Below are 25,553 nucleotides of genomic sequence, written 5' to 3' on the forward strand. Positions count from 1 at the left end.
TGAATCCTTGTGGGTCGAGTTAAGAAACTGCAGGGCTCAAAGGACACTGATGGCAGTTATATACAGGGCTCCCAACAGTAGCTGGGATGTGGACCACAGATTACATTGGGAAATAGAAAAGGCATATGATAAAGGCAATGCTGTGATAGGAGAGATTTTAATATGCAGGTAGATTGGGAAAATCAGGTTGGCAATGGATCTCGAGAGTGAGTTGGTTGAATGCCTATGAGATGGCTTTTAAAGCAGTTTATTGTTGAGTCTACTAGGGGATCAGCTATACTGGATTGGATGTTATGTAGTGAACCAGAGGTGATTAGTGAGTTTAAGGTAAAAGAGCCCTTTGGAGGCAGTGATCACAATATGATTGAGTTCAACTTGAAATTTGATGGGGAGAAAGTAAAGTCTGACATAGCAGTATTTCAGTGGAGTAAAAGAAATTACAGTGGCCAAAGTAAGCTGAAAGGAGATGCTGGCAGGGATGACAACAGAGCAGCAATGGTGTGAGTTTTTGGGGAAAAATTAGGAAGGTGCAAGATAGTTGAATTCCAAAGACTAAGAAATACTCAAATGGCAAAATAGTACAAAGCTAATGTAAAAGCAAAAGAGAGGGCACACAACAAAGCAAAAATTAGTGGGAAGACAGAGGATTGGGAAGCTTTTAAAACCCTACAGAGAGCAACTAAAAGAATCATTAGGAGGGAAAAGATGAAATATGAAAGCAAGCAAGCAAACAATATCAAAGTGGACAGTAAAAGCTTTTTCAAGTATATAAAAAATAAACGAGAGATGAGAGTGGATATAGGAGCGCTAGAAAATGAGGTCAGAGAAATAATAACGGGAGACGAGATGGCAGATAAACTAAATGAGTATTTTGCATCAGTCTTCAGTGTGGAAGATACTAACTGTGTGCCAGATGTTGAAGGGTGTGAGGGAAGAGAAGTGAGTGTAGTTACTATTACAAGGGAGAAGATGCTCAAAAAGCTGAAAGACCTAAAGGTGCATAAGTCACCCAGACCAGATGAACTGCACCCTAGCGTTATGAAAGAGGTAGCAGTAGAGACTGTGAAGGCATCAGTAATCTTTCAAAAATCATTGGACTCTGGCATGGTACCAGAGCACTGGAAAATTGCAAATGTCTCTCCACTGTTTAAGAAAAGGGGAAGGCAGCAGAAGGGAAATTATAGACCTTTTAGTCTGACCCCAGTGTTGGAAAGATGTTGGAGTCAATTGTTAAGGATGAGGTTATGGAGGACTTGGTGATACAGAACAAGATAGGACAAAGTCAAGTTAAGGGAAAATCTTGCCTGACGAACCTGTTGGAATTCTTTGAGGAGATTACAAGTCAGATAGATAAAGGGGATGCAGTGGATGTTGCATATTTGGACTTTCAGAAGGCTTTTGACAAGGTGCCACACATGAGACTGCTTACCAAGTTAAGAGGCCATGGCATTTGGTTGGAGCATTGGCTGATTGGTATGAGGTAATGAGTGGGAATAAAAGGATCATTTTTTGGTTGACTGCCAGTGAATAGTGGTGTTTCACAGGGATTGGTGTTAGGACTGCTTTTTATGCTGTATATCAATAATTTAGATGATGGAATAGATGGCTTTGTTGCCAAGTTTGCAGATGATACAAAGATTGGTGGAGGGGCAGGTAGTGTTGAGGAAACAGAAAGGCTGCAGAAGGACTTAGACAGATTAGGAGAATGGGCGAGAAAGTGGCAAATGAAATACAATGTTGGAAAATGCATGGTCATGCACTTTGGTAGTAGAAATAAATGTGCAGACTATTTTCTAAGCAGGGAGAAAATCCAAAAATCTTGAGCTGCAAAGGGACTTGGGAATCCTTGTGCAGAACACGCTAAGGGTTAACTTGCAGGTTGAGTCGGTGGTGAGGAAGGCAAGAGGTCTAGAATATAAGAGCAGGGATGTGATGCTGAGGCTTTATAAGGCACTGATGAAGCCTCACCTTGAGAATTGTGAACAGTTTTGGGACTCCTTATCTTAGAAAATATGTCCTGGCATTGGAGAGGGTTCAGAGGAGTTTGACGAGGATGATTCTGGGAATGAAAGGGTTATCATCCAAGGAACACTTGATGGCTCTGGGCTGGAATTTAGAAAGATGGGGGTAGGGGGACCTGATGAAAGCTTTTTGAATGTTGAAAGACCTAGATAGAGCAGATGTGAAAAAGCTGTTTTCCATGGTGAGGAAGTCTAGGACAAGAGAGCATAGTTTCAGGATAGAGGGTCATTCATTTAAATTAGAGATGTGGAGAAATTTCTTTGCCCAGAGAGTGGAGAATTTGTTATCACAGGCAGCTGTGGAGGCCAGGTCATTGGGTGTATTTAAGGCAGAGACTGGTAGATTCTTGATTGGCCACAGCATCAAAGTTTACGGGGAAAAGGCCAGGGAATCGGGCTAATGAGTGAGAAAAAAGGATCAGGATTGAATGGTGGAGCAGGCTTGGTGGGCCAATTAGCCTAATTCTGCTCCTATGTCTTATGGTCTAATGGCTTAGAAATATGAGCAGTAAATCCAGTGAGCAGGAGGGGTAGTGAAGAGAAGTTGGTTGCCTTTTACCTTGTGTAACCACTCTCATTCTCAGCATTGAGAATGTTTTTATGTTTGATATGTGGTAATGCTTTGCTGTTCTTCCTACGTGTTAGTTGATTTGATTTTCCTATTCTGCACATTACTCATTCTGATTTTGCCACTATGTTAATATCACAGTTGTGCTGCTGGTTGTTGTTTCTATTGAATGAGAAGTGAAAAGGTTGGCCTGAAGGGTGGTTGAAAAATATTTTTGGGGATTTTAATCTTGAAGCTGTTCTTGAAGTGGATTTAATGTGGTAGGATGTATAAAATATCATTGTAATATAGTAAACCCTATAGGGTACATGGATACAAGTTCATGTTCTATATTTAAATGATTTTAATGGATTTCCACTTTGGTTTTGTATGTCTGGCAAGTAAAGGTAAGGTTACACTTGGATGAAGCTCATTTGCAAATACAGTGCCTATATAAAGTATTCAGCACCCCCCACCCCCACCCCCAGGAAGTTTTCATGTTGTACTGTTTTACAACATCGAATCTCAATGGATTTAATTTGGCTTTTTTTGACACTGATCGACAGAAAAAAGACTTCTGTGTCAAAGTGAAAACAGAACTCTTAAAAAGTGATTGAAATTAGTTACAAATTTTTAAAACACAAAATAATTGTTTGCACAAGTATTCACCCCCCCCCTTTAATATGATGCACCAAATCACCACTGCTGCAGCCAATTGGTTTTATACGTCACATAATTAGTTAAATGGAGATCACTGTGTACAGTCAAGGTGTTTCAATTGATCAGACTTAACCACACATCATCAAAAATACGCCATCCCTACCATGAAGCATGGTGGTGACTACATCATTCTGTGGCGATGCTTCACTGCAGTAGGTCCTGGAAGACTTACGAAGGTTGAGGGTAAAATGAATGCAGCAAAATACAGCGAAATCCTGGAGGATTACCTGATGGAGTGTGTAGTAAAAATACACCTCCATCTGGGAGGCCCAACTGCTGGTGAGACAGTATCCTGGCAAAAACTACACCAGAAAGACAAAAGAATACTCCAAGCAACTCCATGAAAAGGTTATTGAAAAGCACAAGTCAGGAGATGGATACAAGAAAATTTCCAAGTCAATGAATATCCCTTGGAGTACAGTTAAGCCAATCATCAAGAAATGGAAAGGATATGGCACAGCTGTAAATCTGCCTAGAACAGGCCGTCCTCAAAAACTGAGTGACTGTGCAAGAAGGGGACTAGTGAGGGAGGCCACCAAGAGATCAATAGCAACTCTGGAGGTATTGCAATCTTCAGTGGCTGAGATGGGAGAGATCACACATACAATAACTGTCGCCCGGGTGCTTCACCAGTCACAGCTTTATGGGAGAGTGGCAAAGAGAAAGCCATTGTTGAAAGAAACTCACGTGAAAGCTCTGCTAGAGTTTGCCAGAAGACTCTGAAGTCAGCTGGAAGAAGGTAGAATGGTCTGATGAAACCAAAATTGAGCTTTTTAGCTATCAGACTTAACCACACATCATAAAACACACCATCCCGACCGTGAAGCATGGTGGTGGCTGCATCATGCTGTGGCGATGCTTGACTTCAGCAGGCCCTGCAAGGTTTATGAAGGTAGAGGGTAAAATGAATGCAGCACAATACAGGTGTCCCCTGCTTTACAAATGTTCGCTTTACACCACTTTACTTTTACAAAAGACCTATATTAGTAACCTGTTTTCGCATTGCAAAGAAGATTTTCACTTATACGAAAAATTTTCCCATATAAATTAACAGTTCTTCATCTTGCGCCATTTCGGCTTAAGAAAGGTTTCATAGGAACGCTGTACCTTTGTAAGGGGGGGGCAGGAACACACCTGTACAGGGAAATCCTGGAGGATGACCTGATGCAGTCTGCAGGGAGAGCTGAAACTTGGGAGAAAATTTGTTTTCCAGCAAGACAATGACCCCAAGCATAAAGGCAAAACTACACAGGAATGGCTTAAAAACAACAAAGTAAATGTCTTGGAGTGGCCAAGTCAAAATCCAGACCTTAATCCAATTGAGAATTTGTGGCTGGACCAGAAAAGGGCTGTTCACTCATGATCCCCACGCTATCTGATGGTATTGTAAAAAAGTATGAGGAAAATTTTGTGTCCTGCTGTGCAAAGCTGATAGAGACCTCCCCACACAGACTCACTAAATGCTGGAGGAACTCAGCAGGCCAGGCAGCATCTATGGAAAAACGTACAGTCAAAGTTTCAGACTAAAACCCTTTGGTAGGACTGGAGGAAAAGAGCTGAGGAGTAGATTTGAAAGGTGGGGGGAAGGGGTACCCTATCCCTGGTACCGTGTCCTGTCCTACCACCCCACCAGCCTCCGCGTCCAGCACATAATTCTCCAAACATTCTGCCACCTCCGACTGGATCCCACCACCAAGCACATCTTCCCCCCCCCCCCCCCCCCCCACTTTCTGCTTTCTGGAGGGATCGCTCCCTACACGACTCCCTTGTCCATTTGCCCCTCCCTACTGATCTCCTTCCTGACACTTATCTTTGCAAACAGAACAAGTGCTTTATCTCCTCCCTCACTACTGTTCAGGGCCCCAAACAGTCCTTCCAAGTGAGGCGACACTTCACCTGTGAACCTGTTGGGGTTGTATACTGTGTTTGGTGTTCCTGGTGTGGCCTCCTGTATATCAGTGAGACTCGGCATAGATCGGGAGACTGGTTCACTGAGCACCTATGCTCCGTCTGCTAGAATAAGTAGGATCTCCCAGTGGCCATCCATTTTAATCCCAGTTCCCATTCCGATATGTCCATCCATAGCCTCCTCCACTGTCATGATGAGGCCACACTTAGTTTAGATCCTTGTATTCCATTTGGGTAGCCTCCAACCTGATGGCATGAACATTGATTTCTCAAACTTATAGTAATGTCTGTCCTCTGCCTTCACCATTTCCCATCCCCTTGTCCCTCTCTGACCTTATCTCCTTGCCCGCTCATCGCCTCTCTGTGGTGCTCCTCCCCCCTTTTTTTTCTTCCATGGCCTTCTGTCTCTTTCACCAATCAACTTCCGAGCCTCTTTGCTTCATTTCTCCGCCCTCCAAGTTTCACCTATTGCCTGGTGTTTCCCTCTCCCCTCCCCCCACCTGTCAAATCTACTCCTCAGCTTTTTTTCCCCCAAGTGCTGCCGAACGGTTTCAGCCTGAAACGTCGACTGTACTTTTTTCCATAGATGCTGCCTGGCCTGCTGAGTTCCTCCAGCATTTTGTGTGTGTTACTCGGATTTCCGGCATCTGTAGATTTTCTCTTGTTTGTCACACAGACTCACTGCTGTAATTGCTGCCAAAGGTGCTTATACGAATTACTGACTTGAAAGGGGTGAGTAATTATGCAATCAATTATTTTATATTTAATAATTAATAAATTTAGACCAATTTGTAGAAATTTGTTTTCATTTTGACACAGGAGTATTTTCTGTTGATCAGTGTCAAAAAAAAACAAATTAAATCTACCAAATTCAATGTTGTGAACAATAAAACATGAAAACTTCTGTGGGGGGGGGGGGGTCGAATACTACTTACAGGCAATGTAAGAAGCATTAGGATATATACATGAATCTGCATCCAGCACTTCTGCTGGCAGCACACTCCACACTCTCATCACCCTCTGAGTAAAGAAATATCCCCCTCATTCCCCTTTAAACATTTCACCATTCACCCTTAACCCATGACCTCTGGTTGTGGTCTCACCCAATCTCAGTGGAAAAAGCCTGCTTACATTTGCCCTATCTATACCCATCATAACTTGTACGCCTCTATCAAATCTCCCCTCATTCTAGAGAAGAATGTCAAAAACTATTCAAACTTTCCCTGTAACTCAGGTCTTCAAGTCTTGACAACATCCTTGTAAATTTTATCGGCACTCAATTTAAAGGTTTGAAGTAATTTTCAATGTTGCCAGTAATGGATTGGAGAGTAAGAGAAGAAAGTTTTTGTTTTTATCATTTTACACTTGCAAATAGCCATTCATGTTCTGGAGAGTATTTTGCAAATGTTGATTAAGTCAAATTGAGTATGTTGGTTTATCTTTGTCACTTAAAGCTGCAGAGCCTCAGTATACTGTGTTGCTGTCAGAATTACATTTGCAATGCTTGTCCATTTTTGCCTATGATACACTGATGACAATTTTAAGAAATATTTATGATAAAGTGTTTGTACACATAAGTAATGTATAAAACTATTCTACCTGAGAAGCTTAACATGTAATTATGACAATATTTGATTGTAGAAGTTGGTACTGTATATCCCTTAAATTTAAGAACTGAATGTATGATACTAAGGATAGCAAGTTGTTAAATTGCTTTTGTCCAAAGTTGATTACAAAATACATTGTTTAATGTTTACCTATTGACCACATTAATGCATTTTATCTGAGTTAGTCACATCCTGCTAGCCACCCATGCTAAATGTGCCAATTCAAAGCTAATTTCAGTTTCAAAATCTGTTTTTATTACAGGATGAAAAAGGGACCAGTAATAATCTTTCAGGAGTAAGATTTCTTGAACAAATCAGTTCACAAAATGGAGAAGTGGCAGCTTTTTGGCAGGAGATTATTAGGTAAGGTTAACCAAACTCTTATTTGCTACACTTCAGATGGGCATATCTGTGTTTGCTTTTGAGTATTTAACCTGAATATTCTATCCAGTTTAATTACTTCTCTCTCATAACAGGGTAACCAAAACTGTATACAATATTCCAGCCGCAGTTCATCAGCATCCTGTATAACTGGAACATAATGTCATTACATTGGCTGATGAAGGGCAGCAAGCCAAGTGCTTTCTTTATCACCATGTATATCTGTAATCCACTTTTGGGGAACAATGTATTAGTTGCCTAGATCCCTCTGTTCTGCAAGACTCCTAAGAGCACCACTGTCTGTTATGAAAGTTCTACACTGGTTTGTCTTCCTAAATACAGCATCTTTGACTTGACAGCCATGTGCCATTCCTTGGCCCGTTTATCAATCTGCAATTTTCGATTGCCTTTACTATCTGCCTTTTTTTAATTAATGTCATCAGCATTATTGTTTATCAGAAGCAATAACAAATAACAATGGGCCCCACACCACTGATCACAAGCCAGTAGTCTGTTAAACAATCTTTCACTGTCACCCTCTGCTTCCTACTATCAAGCCAGTAATGTTCCCACTTTGGTAGCTCTGTCTGTATCCTTTGCAATCTAGTGTTCTAGTGTTCAATGTGGAGCCTTGTCAAAGGCCTTGTTAAAGTCTATATAGGTAGCATTCACTGCCCTGCCCCGATCTCCCCTCATAAATCCTCTTGGTTACCTCTTGAGACAGATGAAAGTACTGCAAGACTTTGCAAATGTAACTGTGAATTCTGAAATGGATATTTAATAAACTTCTAAAAATAGTTTTAGAACATTTGTAGGATCAGCTATTTGAATAAATCTAGCGGCTGAAGTTAAAGATTATGGCTAAGTGAGATGTTGTTACTGTACTCACTGTCCAATTAAAAAAACTAACTTAACATTGGAAGCTGTTTTGGAAATTGTAAAAACAAAAGAAAAAAGTGCAATTAAATTAATATCACATGCATTTGAAGCTAAATATTTGTTTAAAGTTCAAATAACTTTTGCATTTTAGATTACGGTCCACATTTCCATTTACTGACCACTCCACCAATCCAGGTTATGTTTTGAGTCCGGTAATGCTTCACCGCGATATGAATGGAGAAAATGCAAGTGTGAAAGTCTCCATAGAAATTGAAGAATTTCAACAGCCAGTTACATTCACCTGTGATGGTAAGCTGCATCATTTACACCAATGCACAGATTGTCCAAAGTGTTGCAGTTCAAAATGTGTCTTGATTTTTGTGCAGTTTCAAAAGGATTGGTGGCATAAACACCACATTACTCACTAGTGTTTGCTTTAAATTAGAAAGTGCCAATCAAAGACTCTGAATGTGTTTTTGCCAATTTATGTTTTGAAGTAAGGAATGTGAGTAAATTGAGGCCCTCCATTAGTCGGGGTTGACCGTGGATGTTGCGTCCCAGCTGTCTACATGATAAACTAGCTAACACAGTGCGATATGGAGAGCAAGCTCCCCCTCTCCACACAGTCGGTGAATCTAAAGGAACGGCGGACGATGATACAGTTTAGCACCAGTGGCGTCCCAGGTATTGCCAGTCAGCATTGAACTCAACATAGGACTGTTTTAGGGACTTCAGGTCCCTGAGTATTTAGACCACTTTAAGTTGGATGGCTGAAGAGTGATGATTAAATTAAATTCTGGGCATCTACTTGTGTGAAATGAAACTTGTGGTGGTGGCATCCGTCAGTCTCGAGAGACCATGGATCTGCGCCTGGAGTTTCCAGGGCGCAGGCCTGGGCAGGGTTGTATGGGAGACCAGCAGTTGCCCAAGCTGCAGGCCTTCCCCTCCCCACACCACCGATGTTGTCCAAGGGAAGGGCACGAGGACCCATGCAGCTTGGCACCGGTGACGTCGCAGAGCAATGTGTTGTTAAGAGCCTTGCTCAAGGACACAAACACGCTGCCTCAGATGAGGCTCGAACCAGTGACCTTCAGGTTACTAGTCTGATGCCTTGCCCACTAGGCCACTCGCCAACTTGTCACCAATTTGTACATAAAAAAAATAAAACCATCAAGTAAAAACACACGATTGTATTTGTCTGATAACGCAGTAGTAAACTATTTTAATATTGTACTCCTTTTGCCAGGTAACTTAGATCAAAGTCAAATAACTTAAGTGTAACTGAAAAGCATTGATTGAATCATTATGTTCCTTATGCATGTTGTGAAATGTATTTATAGCCATGAGTTAAAAAGGCCTAACTAAGTGTATACCTAAATTGTGTAGTTTGGTCAATATATATAAGTAAACCGCACAAGAGGTCTCCACTGTTATGTTTTCCTGTCACTATTCAGGATGGAATACACTACAAATCTGGATGAAAGGCACCCTTTTGCTTACAACTAATTCACTATTCTGACATTACTACTCTACAGTTAAGAGTAGTAAAATATCCTAGAATATTTTTGACTATCTCAAGTCACCCAAATATCCTTCATAGAGAAACATTTTTGAAGTATACTCACTGATGTAAGGTCATTTGATTTTGTTCTTCTGAATTAGGACTACAAAAGATAAGTAAATCCATTAATATGGAGAAATACACACAGAATGCTGGTGGAACGCAGCAGGCCAGGCAGCATCTATAGGAAGAAGCGCTGTCGACGTTTCGGGCCGAGACCCTTCATCAGGACTAACTGAAAGGAAAGATAGTTAGAAATTTGAAAGTAGGAGGGGGAGAGGGAAATGCAAAATGATAAGAGAAGACCGGAGGGGGTGGGGTGAAGCTAAGAGCTGGAAAGGTGATTGGCAAAAGTGATACAGAGCTGGAGAAGGGAAAGAATCATGGGACGGGAGGCCTAGGGAGAAAGAAAGGGGGAGTGGAGCACCAGAGGGAGATGGAGAACAGGCAGAGTGATGGGCAGATATGTCTATCCATGACCTCCTCTACTGTGTCAAGATGAAGCCACACCCAGGTTGGAGGAACAACACCTTATATACCGTCTGGGTAGCCTCCAACCTGATGGCATGAACATTGACTTCGCTAACATCCATTAATGCCTCTCCTCCCCTTCTTACCCCATCCCTGATATATTTAGTTTTTTTCCCCCTCCCTTTTTTTCTCTCTGCCCATCACTCTACCTGTTCTCCATCTCCCTCTGGTGCTCCCCTCCTCTCCCTAGGCCTCCCATCCCATGATCCTTTCCCTTCTCCAGCTCTGCTATCACTTTTGCCAATCACCTTTCCAGCTCTTAGCTTCACCCCACCCCCTCTGGTCTTCTCCTATCAATTTGCATTTCCCCCTTCCCCCTCCTACTTTCAAATCTCTTACAATCTTTCCTTTCAGTTAGTCCTGATGAAGGGTCTTGGCCCGAAACGTCGACAGTGCTTCTTCCTTTAGATGCCTGCTGCGTTCCACCAGTATTTTGTGTGTGTTGCTTGAATTTCCAGCATCTGCAGATTTCCTTGAATATGGAGAAATGATAGTTTGATTATCTCTGCATATTTATTTTTGGCTTCCATTCTTTCCATTCTTAATCATTTCATCTGAAACTTTGTATGCTACTTACAAATCTGTAGAAGCAGAAGTAAAATTTTTGAAATTTATATACCACTCTAAGTGATGGTACTTTGTCGTTATAAGTATTGCTAGGAAGCTGCCTTGTAGAGTCATCCAATTAAGAAAATGGTTTAAAGCAGGGGTGTCAAACTCATTTTAGGTCACGGGCCGGATTGAGCAAAATGCAGCTTCATGCGGGCCGGATCAGTCGGACGCGTGCGAACGCAGCTTTCGTTGCCTCCGTTTTTTCAGCCTGCTCTCATGTGTCTCAGTCTCTGCTATAACTACAAAGTGTTTCACTTTACAAATTCCGTTTCTTATGAAGAAGACTGCCGAGCAAGACTGCCGAATAAACACTAAAAACCCTGAAAACCTGGTACCTGAATAAACTCAGCATTAGCCATATCATACGCCATAGGCGCTTCGATTACTGGGGCCAGCTTTAATAGTAATTAGATATTATCTCGCGGGCCAAAGATAATTCCACCGCGGGCCGGATTTGGCCCGCGGGCTTTGAGTTTGACATATATGGTTTAAAGAATAATTTTACTGGTCGTGATTTTCCATTGAAATTGTAGACAACTTCCTACTTGAACTGCTTCGATATGTGTAGTGATTTCAGATTCAGACTCAGTTTATTGTCATTTAGAAACCACAAATGCAATGCAGTTAAAAAATGAGACAACATTCCTCCAGAATGATATCACAAAAGCATATGACAAAACAGACTATACCAGAAAATCCACATAACGTTTGGCAATCCCCAATCCAGAGTCCGGAGAGGCTGCTGTATATTAATATTGCGCTACCGTCTTAGCGCGTTCCCCGGAAAGGAGCTCCAAATCCACCAGACGAACAAGACCAAAAACTAAAGCTACAAGACCTGCACAAAACCACATAGTTACAACATATAGTTACAACAGTGCAAACAATAGCATAATTGATAAAAAAAAACAGACCATGGGCACAGTAAAAAACAGTCCAAAGATGTTGAAGGACTATAAGTTCAAAAGAAATCACCACACAGTTTCCACAAGTCCCCAGGGTCCCGACAGACTCGTCATCCCACACTGGCGGCAGAAGGGAATACCCCCACTATGGACTTCCACGGCGCCGCTCGACTCAGCCTCGCAGATGCAGTACACACCGAAAGCGACCTGACCGCAGCGGACTCCGAGTCCGTCGAACCTCCGAGCCGATGACCATCCCCTCCGGCACAGCTTCTCTGAGCAACATCCTCTGCCGAGCATATTAAGACGGACCTGCCAACGGCCATCGGCAACGCGACCCCGAGGACTGGGGGCTTGTTCTTCCCAGCAGAGTCCCGGACCTCACAGCAGCAGCAGCAACGAAGAAGGTCTTCCTAGAGATTTCCCGATATTCCTCCATGCTCCCGCGTCCATTTTCAATCAATTATGATTGCGCACGGCACCCCACTTCACAAATAACAGATAATCAGCTCTGGAGTGGCTGCTGCAAGCTGCGTCGCGCCGCCATCTTGGAAAGATATTCCTAGAGTATGGAGAATGAGATCTATGAATTTGCAGTTGGTGCAGCAATCTTGGGTCCACATCGCCAGGTTTGGGCGTCGCTGTTGCCCTGCAGCCGTTGGGCTTCTGGACCAGCTTCACTTGCCTCAGCACTAAACTGGCTCCATGGCTGTTGGGGACCCTGGGGTTCATGTATTGTTTGTTTACTTTTTTTTAATTGATTACACAATTTGTTCTTTTTCTCCGCACATTGGATGCTTGTCGATCTTTGTTGCATGTGGTTTCTATTGTGTTTCTTTGTTTTATGGCTGCTTGCAAGAAGATGATATATTTTGATGATAAATGTATTTTGAACTTTCTTGTACATTTGCTTGTGAGGGCCAATGTATATTCTGTCCTGTAATTGCTTGACTCTATAACTGTGTTATACATAATTGTAGGCTGCAGAGGCTTGTTCGTACTCTCCCCTGACCACCCCCCCTCAACTTGTATCATTTTTTTCCTTTGATCTCCAGTCCATTTTAGAAAGCATCAGGTTCTCTCTGATCAGCATGGTCTACTTCAATATCAACACTGGATCATGTTTCTAAATATCATAGTCTAGTCACGTGTACAATTCGGTTGTTGCTAATCTGATGCTGATCTTTTGGTTCCATATTTTATGCTCAAGGTTAACCATTACCTTTCTTATGTGAGCCACATGAATGTACTTTTTTACTGTGCACTCCCCCAAGATATAAAGTAGCAATCCAATTCTGCTAACAGCCTAAAGTTTTGAATTATATCTGGGTTAACAGAAGCAATATGAGGTAGCAAAGAAGCAAAAATCAAATATTGCTTCAGCCAATAATAGGTTAAGTTAGGTTTTTCAGCATAGATTCCTTGTTGTCCTGATGGAAAAATATTTGAAAGCTGCTTTTGTAAACCTGAGGTAAATCATGGATGAAATGAACTTTCAATCTGCAACGCCTTGATCTGCAGCTAGAAGGGGCAGATTATGGCTTTGTTTTTATGCCATGACTTTGAAGTTTGTCGGCAAGCTAAACAGCGCAGTCCTGAAAGTAATTTAGATAGCTTTATTGCTGGTTGTGATTGACTGTGGTGGTAGGGTTTTGTGGAGGCAGAATTCCATTCAAATACTTGTGGTTAAGAAAACTAATCACATAGGATGGAAAAGGGAGAGTAGCTATCATATTTCAATGTGGGTATTTTCCCACCGTATATTACACCAGTTAAATTCTGTTACTTCTGTAATTGAGAGCTAAATTGCCCAAGTAATTCATATTGAAATTGCCTGCTGTTGTTGCACAGCTCAGAGGTGGCAAAGAATCAGTTTACTGGGGTGAGAAAAGTCATTAGTTGACGCTCGCTCAACATCAGCAAAACAAAAGAGCTCATTGACTTCAGCAAGGAGATGGAGGGTGAATGTACATGGGGGAGGAGGAGTGGGAATTGTTGCTGGAGAGGATCAGCAGCTTTAAATTACTGGGCATGAACATAAATGCAATCATGACAGAATGAGCTTAGGAAGCTAAAGAGCTTTGACTAGTCAGTAAATCCTCTACCAAACTTCTGCAAATGCACTTGAAATATTAGAAAAATAGAGTGCTGTGGGTAAAGCCTAGGTAGTTCTAAGGTAGGGACCTGTTCGGCACAGCTTTGTGGGCCGAAGGGCCTGTATTGTGCTGTAGGTTTTCTATGTTTCTATATCCTTGCTGCTCATGGCCTGGTATAGCTGCTTGAATGCACAGGAGCATAAGAAGCTGCAGAGAGAAGTGCACTCTGCTCAATACATCACGGGTTTATCCTTTCCCACCATTTGTGGAGGAGGCACTGCCTCAGGAAAGCAGCATCTGTCATCAAAGATCACCACACCACTTGGTTCTGAAAAACCACTTCCTTTCAACCATTCTGTTTTTGAACCTACTCCTAATGACTATAGTTAAACTGCACTATGTACAAAAATGGACTTTTCTAATCTAATTGTGTTTTTTTTTGTAAAACCAAGTCTATATTTGCATTTAATTTGTGTCTTTCTTGTGAATGCTCCTTATATGGTGTTATGTGCCTGTGATGCTCCTGCAAAAGTTTTTCATTGCCTCTGTGCATACATGTACTTGTGCAAATGACAGAAAATTCATTTTGGAGCAGCGTCTCTTTTGGGAAACATGTTAATCAACTTCATTTCTATTGTACATAATTAGAGGCACAACAGCAACACATTTGAACATGAAGAAAGATACTGTCTTCAGTTTTACTTCTCTTTAGAAGGGCTTGCCATTTCTATTCACAACATGCACCTACCGTATTTGCATATTTTGAGTGGTTCATTTACATATAATTTTATAATTAAGTGCAGAGTACAACAGAAGTGCTACAAATCTAATCTAGTTGATGTTGAATATCTATAATGAGATATGCTAAAAATACTCAGCAAGTTAGCTTCTGAAAGTATTTAAAATTTTCACAGCCTGCAACTTAATCTTGATAATTCTAGACAGGTTATATTTTAAATTTCTCATCTAGCATGATTGACTTCAAATTTCATACACGAATGAATCTGTAGATTCTGCTTTTGCAAATTACTTCAAACTATAGCATTTGGCAGTTGACTTTCACATGCGTACAGTAGTGCTGCTAGACTGTAATGATTTTCTGTTGACTGCTTCAAAGAATCACTGTTTAACTCAATTGTGCAGAATAATTGTCTCTGTTATTTGAAAACCTGATCATGGTCGTGTTGCAGTTAGTGTGGCACTGTTATAGCTCGGGGTGTTTCAGAGTTCATTTCCAGCCCTTATCCATAAGGAGCCCGTGGAATGCACGCGTCTTCTCCACTTTGCTCTCACGGTCCAAAAAGTAGCTGGTAGGTAATTGGTCATTGCAAATTATTCTGTGATTTGATTAGGATTAATCAGGTTTATCAAGGGTTATTGAGGTGGCATGGCTCAAAGGACCAGGGGCATCATAAAATAAATAAACATACGAGAATTATGAATACGTCTAAATCTTGATTGTCAGCAATAGTTTTAAGAATCAATACGAGGCTTAATTTATTGTTTTAATTAATTAATTAATTTAATTAATTTAATTTATCAGACATGAAGTACTGAGGCAGCTTGATCTTTCTATTTCAAAACTCTTGTATATCTGAACTAGATTTGTAGTTAAACTAAAATATGGTGTCCAAGCAAAAAATATTTGCTTGAGTTCATACAATGTTGGCAGAGTGTCATATCATTCATGAGTATATTTGGAGTTAAGTATATACTGTCTGCCAATTTGGCTAATGTCATACTTTATTCATTATGTCACTAGATAAAAATAGAAGAGTGAGACAAAAATGTTATTGGTAATTTATCGGGCATTTAAGGTTGGCTAGACTTTATGTGGTTTTTAAGAGTTGCACAAAGATTTTAGCAGAAGTAGTCCTGGTCTTAGTCTCCAGAAAACAGACAAGAACTCGCAATTACATAGTGCTCTTTAGGACAAGGATGTGACCAGGCCAAAATATTTTTTTTTGAAATGTAATCACTGGTGAAGTATGTTAGTTCTTTGGGTGTAGTGTTGCAACATTACACATAATTGGCAAAACAAAATGTACATTGGCCCTTGTTACTCAATGTAGATGCTTGCCAGGAAACTTCTATAAATAATGGTTTACTTAAGAATCAATACAATAAAGGAGGAAGAAAGCTCTTATTGTTGTAATCATAAGCACTGGTATTGTCCAAAATAATGGGGGAATCTTAAAAATCTAATTTTCTTCTACAGAAGCTATATCATCCTGTGTACAACGTCGAATTGTAAAGCCATTCATTATGGAGATGGGTCCTTTAGCCTACAGATTCAGTGCCAACTATAAACCACCCATTTGTACGAATCATACACTCTTACAAAAATTACCTTTTTTATAATATAGTTAAGCCAATCAACCATTGCTCTGAGCAGGAAATTTTTACATGGCCTGAAAAGTGTGTGGCTCTAAAATTGCTTTTTTATTTGTAATATGCAAACTCTGAATATTTAGAATGAAAATTGGAAAATCGCATTTTTTTTATTAATTGAAGCGCATAATGAAATACAGTACAACAAAGAAATAATTTCACGATTCGTGAACTATTCTACCTGCGTGCAATTCCAGCTACGCGGTAGCAAGCGCTACATGCGCAAGTGCATTTCAGTTACTGTGCTGCTGCACACCCGCACAGCTTAGAGGGGAAGAGTGACTCGTACTATTTTATTGTATCCATGTTCTCATCAACTCCATTGCCACTCACCTACATGCTAGGGATGTTTTAGGTTGCCAATTAATCAGAATCAGATCTACTTTTGAGAAATCTAAGAAAATGGAGCACCCAGCAGATACACGTTTAGTGCAGGGAGAACAGACAGCTCCATGGGGCAAGATTAAAACTGGGTTACTGGATCTAGTAGTTGTGTCATTCTGTAAGCCACTCCTGGAAAATCTGTTGATTTTTCCACACATAGAGGTTTGATTTTTAGGAGACCAACACCAGATGTGAAAGGAAAAAGGGGAGGGGAACACACAAATCATGCATACAACTGAAGCAAGCAACAAACATTCTGAACCAAACACGAGGAAATCTGCAGATGCTGGAAATTCAAGCAACACACACAAAAAAGTTGGTGAACACAGCAGGCAAGCTGGTGAACACAGCAGGCCAGGCAGCACCTATAGGAAGAGGTACACTCGATGTTTCAGGCTGAGACCCTGAGGATCTCGGCCCGAAACGTCGACTGTACCTCCTCCTATAGATGCTGCCTGGCCTGCTGCATTCACCAGCACTTTTTATGTGTGTTGCATAACATTCTGAACCAAATTGATTCCTCAGATCCAAACCCTGGAGTAGGCCCAAAGACTTGCTTATCAGTTCGTCATGTTAACGGGCATGGAGCACAGCAGCCGGGGCAGTGTTCATGGCCTCAGTGCCATGGAGAGAGAAGTGACTATTGCACCCTGGAGAGAGGAATGAACATTCCAGGCTGGTGTTTAGATCGTCTAAACAGTGGATCATGCCTCGCACTAGCACCTGGCTGCTGTGAAGGGCTCAGGGCCTAGACCATGCCACCCAGTGACTCGCTTCAGGCCCAGATTTTGTTGCCCAGCCCAAAACTGCTCTTAAGCTCTTCAAATCAGTTTGGTGCCTCGAGCGATCCAACCTCGCACCCAGGCCATTGTATGGCTGTTAAATCTCTTCTGACTCGACTTCTCTTCTCCAAGTGGCTCACTCTATCTGCATTGATCCTGTAACACAACAGTTTGGCTTGTGCCCCAAACTCACCTCGCTATCGGTCCCTCAAACTCACTTCACTTTTAGCCAGGATAATTTAACACAATTTACCTCAGAAAAGGTGATTTTAGTGATGTTTCTAGTCAAATTTATTGCCATTTGAACTGCCACACACATTTGGTAGCACCATCTTAATTGCCCTTAAATTCTCATTGACTAAATCAGGAAAGCTTTCAGTCTCCTGTCACCATTTGTATTGCCATTTAATTTTTAAAAAAACTGTAATGGTTTTTCAAAGCCTTAAAGGCAGAAGCACTTTGCTCATTGATAGAAATGTGCACAGAGTGGTCACTTTAATAGGTATATCCTGAACCTAATAACATGGCCAACGGGTGTATGAAAGTAAGTTTTCTCCTGCTGTAGTTCATCAGCTTCAAGGTTTGATGTTTTGTACCTGTTTCTGCACATCACTGTTGTGATTACTTGAATTACTGTCGGCTTTCTGTCAGCTTGAGCCAGTCTGGCCATTCTCGTCTGACCTCTCTCATTGATAAGGAGTTTTAGTCCACAGAACTGCCACTCACGATATATTTGTTTCTTTACACTATTCTTTGTAAACAGTGGACAGTGAAAATTCTAGAGATCAGCAGTTTCTGAGATACTCAACCACTCCGTTTGGCACCAAAAATCATTCCACAGTCAGTCACTCCAATCATGTTTATTCCCCATTTTAATATTTAATCTGAACGTTAACTGAACCTCTTGACCGTGCCTGCATGCTTTCATGAATTGAGTTGCTGCCACATGATTGGCTGATTAGATATTTGCATTACTGAGCAGGTGTACCTAATAAAGTGGCCATGAAATGTGTGTTCTTGATGGCATCTCTTCTGATGCTTGTTGACACTGTTCTCTGATTTTCTGCAAGATGTCCAGATGACATTTGCTGTTGGAATTCAGATTCTCCCTACTGTACAACCAAGTAAGGCTTGCAGAAAGGTGTTTATTCTGCCTCAGAACCAACGCTGGAACTTTCTTTTATTCCTTGGAAGTTTTATAGAGATTCTGCAGAATCAGGGGAAGGCTAATTGCTGTCTCATTCTGATGCAAATCGAGCCTTGTAGCCAGCTTCATTCTGCTATATGTGTGCTACACTTCACTACCCTGAGTTCCCGGATGCTGTATTGTGAGCTTTGCTTTCTTGCTGATTTTATCAGTTTTGCAAGATGGAACATGTAGTCAGCAGCAACAAGCCAGAATTGCAATTGATGCCAATACCACAGTCATTTGTGTTTCACTGAATAATGTCTAGTATCACATTGAATTGTACTTTTGCACTGTTGCGTACTTCGAACTTCAGTCTTTACACTGGTGATGCATTTTTGAGTCACACTTCGAGGATTACATTGATTCTGAACAGTAAACATTAACAACCTCAAACTTTATTAATGAGAGCTACAAATGCTGCCAAAAAGAACTCCAGTCCTCATCTCTGCCTTTCACAGAATTAAAAAAAGGCTAACAGATCAATGAATGTTGGGATTGTTCGCTGATGTTGGGTTGGTCCTAAATGCAAAACACAGACGAATAATTTCCATTCTTGTGTTGAATAATGTGAAGTCCATGTTTGGATCCTGAATCTTCAGTGAACTTGGCCTTATAACTTGAGTTTGTTCTTAATATTCTCTGTCATGCATCTTGCACTGTTTCATGAATATAAATTTCCCTTATCATATCTTCAGTTACTTTTTCTATTAGTTCTGACTTCTAAATTGTTTACTGTCTTATCTTTTTTAACACTAAACACATTGAAACTTATAACATTTTCACAAAATTAAGTGACATCTGTATTTATAGTCTTTAAACTGAATAGTTAACTCAGAATTTAATACAAATATTTGGAGTTTACTCACATCAGTAACACGCATATGCAATTTTTTAAACCCTGTGTAACATTAATGCTCAGCTGAATTAATAGTATTTTCAATCAGTTTCTTAGCCACACTTTTATGTTGCTGTAACTTTAGACTTTCAGGTGGAGGTTCACATACGGAAGGAGGCTATACCAGTTAAATAGGTTTTGATCTTTATTTGCACCACCATAACATCAGAAAGGAAATTTTTCTCCCAAAATGTTGAGATTATTTGAAATGAACCAAGAAATTGCACTAGAAGCCTGAGGAGTTACCTTGAACCAATCTTGTGTTGTTACCAATAACATTATTTGCACAGGCTATGATGGAAGTGATTCTTGTACATTCTTTTACTGCTTCATATGAAATTTTAATCTATTACTTTTGTTTTTACAGTAAGCTCTCATGTCGAGCTTATTATAATGCAGGCTCTGTGCTGGGCGCATGATGACCTAAATAAGGTTGACATTGGTAGCTACATATTGAAAGTCTGTGGACAGGAGGAAGTCCTACAAAAGTAAGGTTCCAAAAATTTTAATTAATGCATCTTCTCATTACTATCAGTATGGTTCTTTGCAACAGCAAATAATGATTTACTTTAGAGGAAAATAGTATGACCTATATGAATATTTGAACACTTATTTAAATATTTTGTATTTGTTACTCTTTGTCAGAGTTGTTACTGAGTGTGTACAATATGTAGTTTTTAAAACCATACATTTAACATAATAATTTTTGTGGTCTTGGTTTTAAAAACTCTTTTATTTTTCTTTTCTGTTTTGAATAGCTATAACTTAAAAATGAATTAGATCTCCCTCCTCACTTATAATTATTGCTGGTTACCTATTTTGAAGCAAGACAAAGTTTTGGATGTGCTTGATGCTTGTCAGGACATCTGAAAGTAATATACTGTATAACCAAACTGTACTTTTATTTAAAATGTTATAATGTAGGAGATATGGTACCCAGTCATACACAGGAAGTGATGTGATAAAGATTACATCACCTACTTTAGTACCTGTAGTACTGAGTGAACGATGAATACCACCAATACTTCAGGGAGAATGTACCTGCTGTTCCTTTAAATTTTCCATGTCGTATCTTAGATTAACTGAAGAAACCAGTTGAGGAGCTTGCTTTAATATCTCTGAAGTTCTTGTTCCAGTGAATTTGTTTAGAAAATACAGAAGTGTAGGCTTCCTTATGAATATAATAATCAAGCACATTTCTTGGGTGACTTCATATGAACCTCCTTTTTCTAGTAATTAATTCAAGTGTATAATTTTAGTAATTGACCTTAGTTTTTTGGCTTTATAACAATACTATGCAAATGCTTTACACCTGAGGCATTTTTATATACATTTTGTTGTGGATTTTTTTTGTCTTCTGCATTAGTTAGTGTGTCAGTAGAAAAGAGCAAATTTTAGATTTCCAAACATTAATTTTCCAAAACATTAAATGTTGCAGAGAATGTTTTGCTTGTTAAAGTAACCTACTAAGTAATAGACCTCTTTTCAAACAAAAACGTTATTACTTTGTAGGTACATAGCCCAGTGCATGATTAAACAAAGACAACAAACAAGTGCTAATGATCCCAATGATTTGAATGAATGAAACTGATTAACTGAAACAGAAGTGGGTGTGGAGAAATCAAACTGGGTGAAGGACAACCAGACTAAAATGTGAGGGTGTGGCAGATGTGACAGTTTAACCTTCAAATAATCAATTCTTCCACAGTGGCAAGTGTGAGCATAGCAACAACACACATGGTAGTTATCCTGCGTCAGCAAGGATGAGAGAGGATGGTAGCGACTAGTTGGAATGTTGAAAAATGTCACACGTGGCTGGGAAATGATGTAACCTTAATTAGGGATCAGGTTCCACGTCATGTGGAGATAAAAGTAATTAACTTGAATTGCATTTCTGACATCAAGCAATGCACAAGAGATATACAGAAGTAATTGAACCTAAAGGCACAAACTGTCTTGTACAAAAACATTCTTTTTAAGTTTCTGTCTTCCATAGATTTTTTTTGATATTTTTGAAAATTGGGTATGAGTTTGTAGAAGGAAGTGGCACTGAGGTACAAGATTAGTCATGATGTTACTGAATTAAAGCAGATGTAACAGTCTGGATAGCCAAGTCCTGAGTCAATGTTTATGTTATGTTCATACTTCTGTTTAAATGATTAATTAAATTAATTTGATCATACAGAAAATAGATATTTTAAATAAAATGTTTGAGTATTGAACCTTTTTGATTTCAAATAGGTGAGTATTCTCTTAGTCTAATTATGGCATTTACTATTGGAATTCTTAATTGTCCCCAATATAATTTATTGTTTGTAGCTGTTTGGAAGGTAATTGGACCAATATCCTTGGAGCAGGTTTTGGAGCTTTTGGGGAGAGTTTAAACTAATTTGGCAGGGGGAATGGGAAATGGAGTGATAGAGCTGAGAATGGAGCAGTTGGTATACAAATAGATGCAGTGGGTAGTGAGACTGAGGAAGGAGAGGCAGATGATGCGGCATAATTCCAGTCAGAGGGATCAGTTGAAGTGTAATGTGCGGGGAAAATTTAAAAAAAGATGATGAATGCTGCACTGTAGGTGCTATGTTTGAATGCACTCAGTACAGTATACAGAATAAGGTAGATGATCTTGTAGCACAGGTGTGATATTGTGGGCATCAGAGAGTCATAGTTGAAAGAAGAGCTTAACATCCAAGGACACATGTTGTATTGAAAGCACAGACAGGTAAGTAGAGGGGATGAGCTTGCTCCTTTGGTTTAAAATATGAAATCAAGCCGCTAGAAAACGGTGAGTTGGACATGTAGATTGTTGAGGGTAGAGTTAAGGAACTTCAAGGATAAAAAGAACCTAATAGGAGATGTATACAAGCCTCTGAATAGTAGCCAGGATGTGGGATACAAATTACAACAGGAGATAGAAAAGACATGTAAATATTCATGGTGGATTTCAATATGCAGACTGATTGGGAAAATCAGGTTTGTGTTGGATCCCAAGAAAGGGGATTTGTAGAGTGCCTACAAGATGGCATTTCAGAGCAGCTTGTAATGAGCTAAGTTTGATTAGGGAACTTAAGGTAAAGGTCCCCATAGGAGACAGTGATCATAATATAGAATTCACCTTGCAGTTTAAGAGGGAGAAAACGAAGTCAGATATATCACAGTGGAGTAAAGGGAATTACAGAGGCATGAGAGAGGAGCTGGCCAAAGTTTATTAGAATGCAACACCATCAGGGATGGTAGCAGAACAGCAATGGCTAGTGTTTCTGGGGGCAGTTTGGAAGTGGCAGGATAGAAACATCCTGAAGATGAAGAAGTATTCTAAAGGGTGGATGAGGCAACCATGGCTGACAAGGGAAGTTGAAGACAGCGTAAAAGGAAAAATGAGGGCATATAATACAACAAAAATGAGTAGAGGATTGGGAATCTTTTACAAACCAACAGAAGGCAACTAAAAGGTCATAAGGGGAGAAAAGATGAATATGAAGTTAAATTAGCTAATAAAATAAAAGAGGACACCAAAAGTTTTTCTTTTTGGGTATATAAAGAGTAAAAGTGGTGAGAGTGGATAATGGACCACTGGTAATAATAACACTGGAGAAATAGAAATGGGAGACAAAGAAATGGTGGAAGAACCTAGTAAGTATTTAGTACCAGTGTTCACTGTGGAAGACATTAACAATATGCTGGAAATTTGAGAGTGTCAGAGCCAGAAGTGAGTGTCGTTGCTAAGTCGCTGGACCAGATGGATTACACCCCAGGGTTCCTGAAAGGGATAGTTGAAGATTTTGTGGAAGCATTAATAATGTACTTTCAAGAATCACTAGATTCTGGAATGTATCTGGAGCTCTGGAAAATAGTAAATGTCATTCCACTGTTATGACAGGAAATTATAGGCCAGTTAGCCTCACTTTAATGGTTGGGAATATGTTGGAGTCCATGTCTAAAAATGAGGTTTCAGGGTACTTGAAGCACATGATAAAATAGACCAAAGTCAGCATGGTTTCCTGAAGGAGAAATTTTGCCTGACAAATATGTTAGAATTCTTTGAGAAAATAACAAGCAGGATAGACAAAGGAGAGTCAGTGGATGTTGTTTACTTGGATTTTCAAAAGGCTGTTAACAAGGTGTTGTAGCAATGTATCGCCACAGTGTCATGCATGAGGCTGCAGAACAAGACCATTGTAATACAGATAAGATACTTACATGGATAGATGATTGGCTAACTGGCAGGAGGCAAAGAGTGGGAATAAAGGGGGCCTATTCTGGTTGGCTGCCAGTTACGAGCGGTGTTCAGCAAGGTCTGTGTTATGACTGCTTGTGCATGATTCCCTAAATGTTAGCTTGCAGATTGAGTCGGTGATAAGGAAGGCAAATGCAATGTTAGCATTCATTTCAAGAGGACTAAAATACAGAATCAAGGATGTAATGCTAATGTTTTATAAGACATTGCTCAGACCAAACTTGGAGTATTTTGTGCAGTTTTAGACCCTTATCTCAGAAACGATGTTGGCATTGGATAGGGTCCAGAGGAGGTTCACGAGAGTGATTCTGGGTATGAAAGGATTAATGTGTTGGAAGTGTTTAGCTCTGGGCCTGTACTCGCTGGAGTTTAGAAGGGGGTGGGGTGTTGATCTCATTGAAACCTATTGAATAGCCTAGATAGGGTGAGAATGTTTCCTATAGTGTGTGAGTCTGGGACCAGAGGGCATAGCCTCAGAATAGAGGAACATCAGACCAGAGATGAGGAAAAATTTCTTTGGCCAGAGGATAGTGGAATTCATTGTCATAGATCATATATGTCAAACTCAAGGCCCACGGGCCAAATCCGGCCCACGGTGGAATTATCTTTGGCCCACGAGATAATATCTAATTACTATTAAAGCTGGCCCCAGTAATTCAAGCGCCTATGGCGTACGATATGGCTAATGCTGAGTTTATTCAGGTACCAGGTTTTCAGGGTTTTTAGTGTTTATTCGGCAGTCTTGCTCGGCAGTCTTCTTCATAAGAAACGGAATTTGTAAAGTGAAACACTTTGTAGTTATAGCAGAGACTGAGACACATGAGAGCAGGCTGAAAAAACGGAGGCAACGAAAGCTGCGTTCGCACGCGTCCGACTGATCTGGCCCACATGAAGCTGCATTTTGCTCAATCCGGCCCGTGACTTAAAATGAGTTTGACACCCCTGTTGTGGAGGACAGGTCATTGATTATATTTAAAGTGTAGGTTAATAGATTCTTGATTTGTTAGGATGGCAAAGATTAGGGGCAGGGAAGGATGCAGGAGAATGGGGTTGAGAGTGGTAATAAATCAGCCATGGTGAAACAGCGGAGTGACTGGATAGGTTAAATGGCCCAATTCTACTCCTATGTCTTATGACTTCACCAGTCATAAAGTGAAATATTACAGGGAACAAAGTAAATTGCAGTATTTGGTTTATAATTCATATTGTGAAAAGTTGAAGTGGTCATTGGATTTCAATTCAATTGGACACGTTTTCTTCTAAGATACCAACTTACAGGCTAAGCTGTAGGTTGTGAATGAAAGTTAATTGCTTATACAGCTGCTTTTTGAGTAATTATTTGAAGGTGCTCCTATTAATGTCTCCACCGAGGATATTTTAACAAATTACTTTAAATTTAATTTGAAATATCTGAAGCTTCTTTCTGTATTGCGCAGTAAACACTGCTTAGGAAGCCACGAGTACATTCAGAACTGCCGAAAATGTGACACTGAGATCAAGCTGCAGCTATTAAGCCACAATACAGTATGCAGAGCTCTGGCCCGAACGGTGAGCACAGTTTATTGGATGGTGTGTTTACTTCTGGATCACGCAAAATGATTTTGTGGTAATGTAGACTCTAAATGCAAGCAAGTGTAAGCATATTTTATGATGTAAACTGAACTGGGCCTGGCAGTGTTGCTTGACTATCATGCGTTGATGGCCTCAAAAGTATAGTTTCTAGATTAAACCACTAAAAAGACTCTTGAGAGCATGTTAGAATTGGAAACTTCACTACATGTACAATTAGACTATGTCTGAACTCCTGGGTTCCTGATGTTGATCTTTGGTTTCAAGTGAAGAAGTGTTTTATTTGGCAAGATTGATACATTTCAGTTCACCAGAAATCTCTCAAAAAAAATCAG

At 40.2% G+C, this 25,553-nt stretch overlaps 1 protein-coding gene across 3 annotated transcripts in view; it reads left to right on the top strand.

Annotated features, from left to right (window-relative positions):
* pik3c2a (phosphatidylinositol-4-phosphate 3-kinase, catalytic subunit type 2 alpha) overlaps positions 1-25,553 on the top strand; it is a 156,252-nt gene that overhangs the window by 49,167 nt on the left and 81,532 nt on the right. For all 3 annotated transcript variants that reach the window (XM_073049394.1, XM_073049393.1, XM_073049392.1), the window contains exons 3-6: positions 7,066-7,166; positions 8,215-8,372; positions 19,777-19,897; positions 25,086-25,197. In XM_073049394.1, coding sequence (XP_072905495.1) covers positions 7,066-7,166; positions 8,215-8,372; positions 19,777-19,897; positions 25,086-25,197 — 492 coding nt within the window. The remainder of the gene's footprint in view (positions 1-7,065; positions 7,167-8,214; positions 8,373-19,776; positions 19,898-25,085; positions 25,198-25,553) is intronic.

The sequence above is a fragment of the Hemitrygon akajei genome, chromosome 6 (assembly GCF_048418815.1).
Source record: "Hemitrygon akajei chromosome 6, sHemAka1.3, whole genome shotgun sequence".
In the NCBI taxonomy this organism is placed as follows: domain Eukaryota; kingdom Metazoa; phylum Chordata; class Chondrichthyes; order Myliobatiformes; family Dasyatidae; genus Hemitrygon; species Hemitrygon akajei.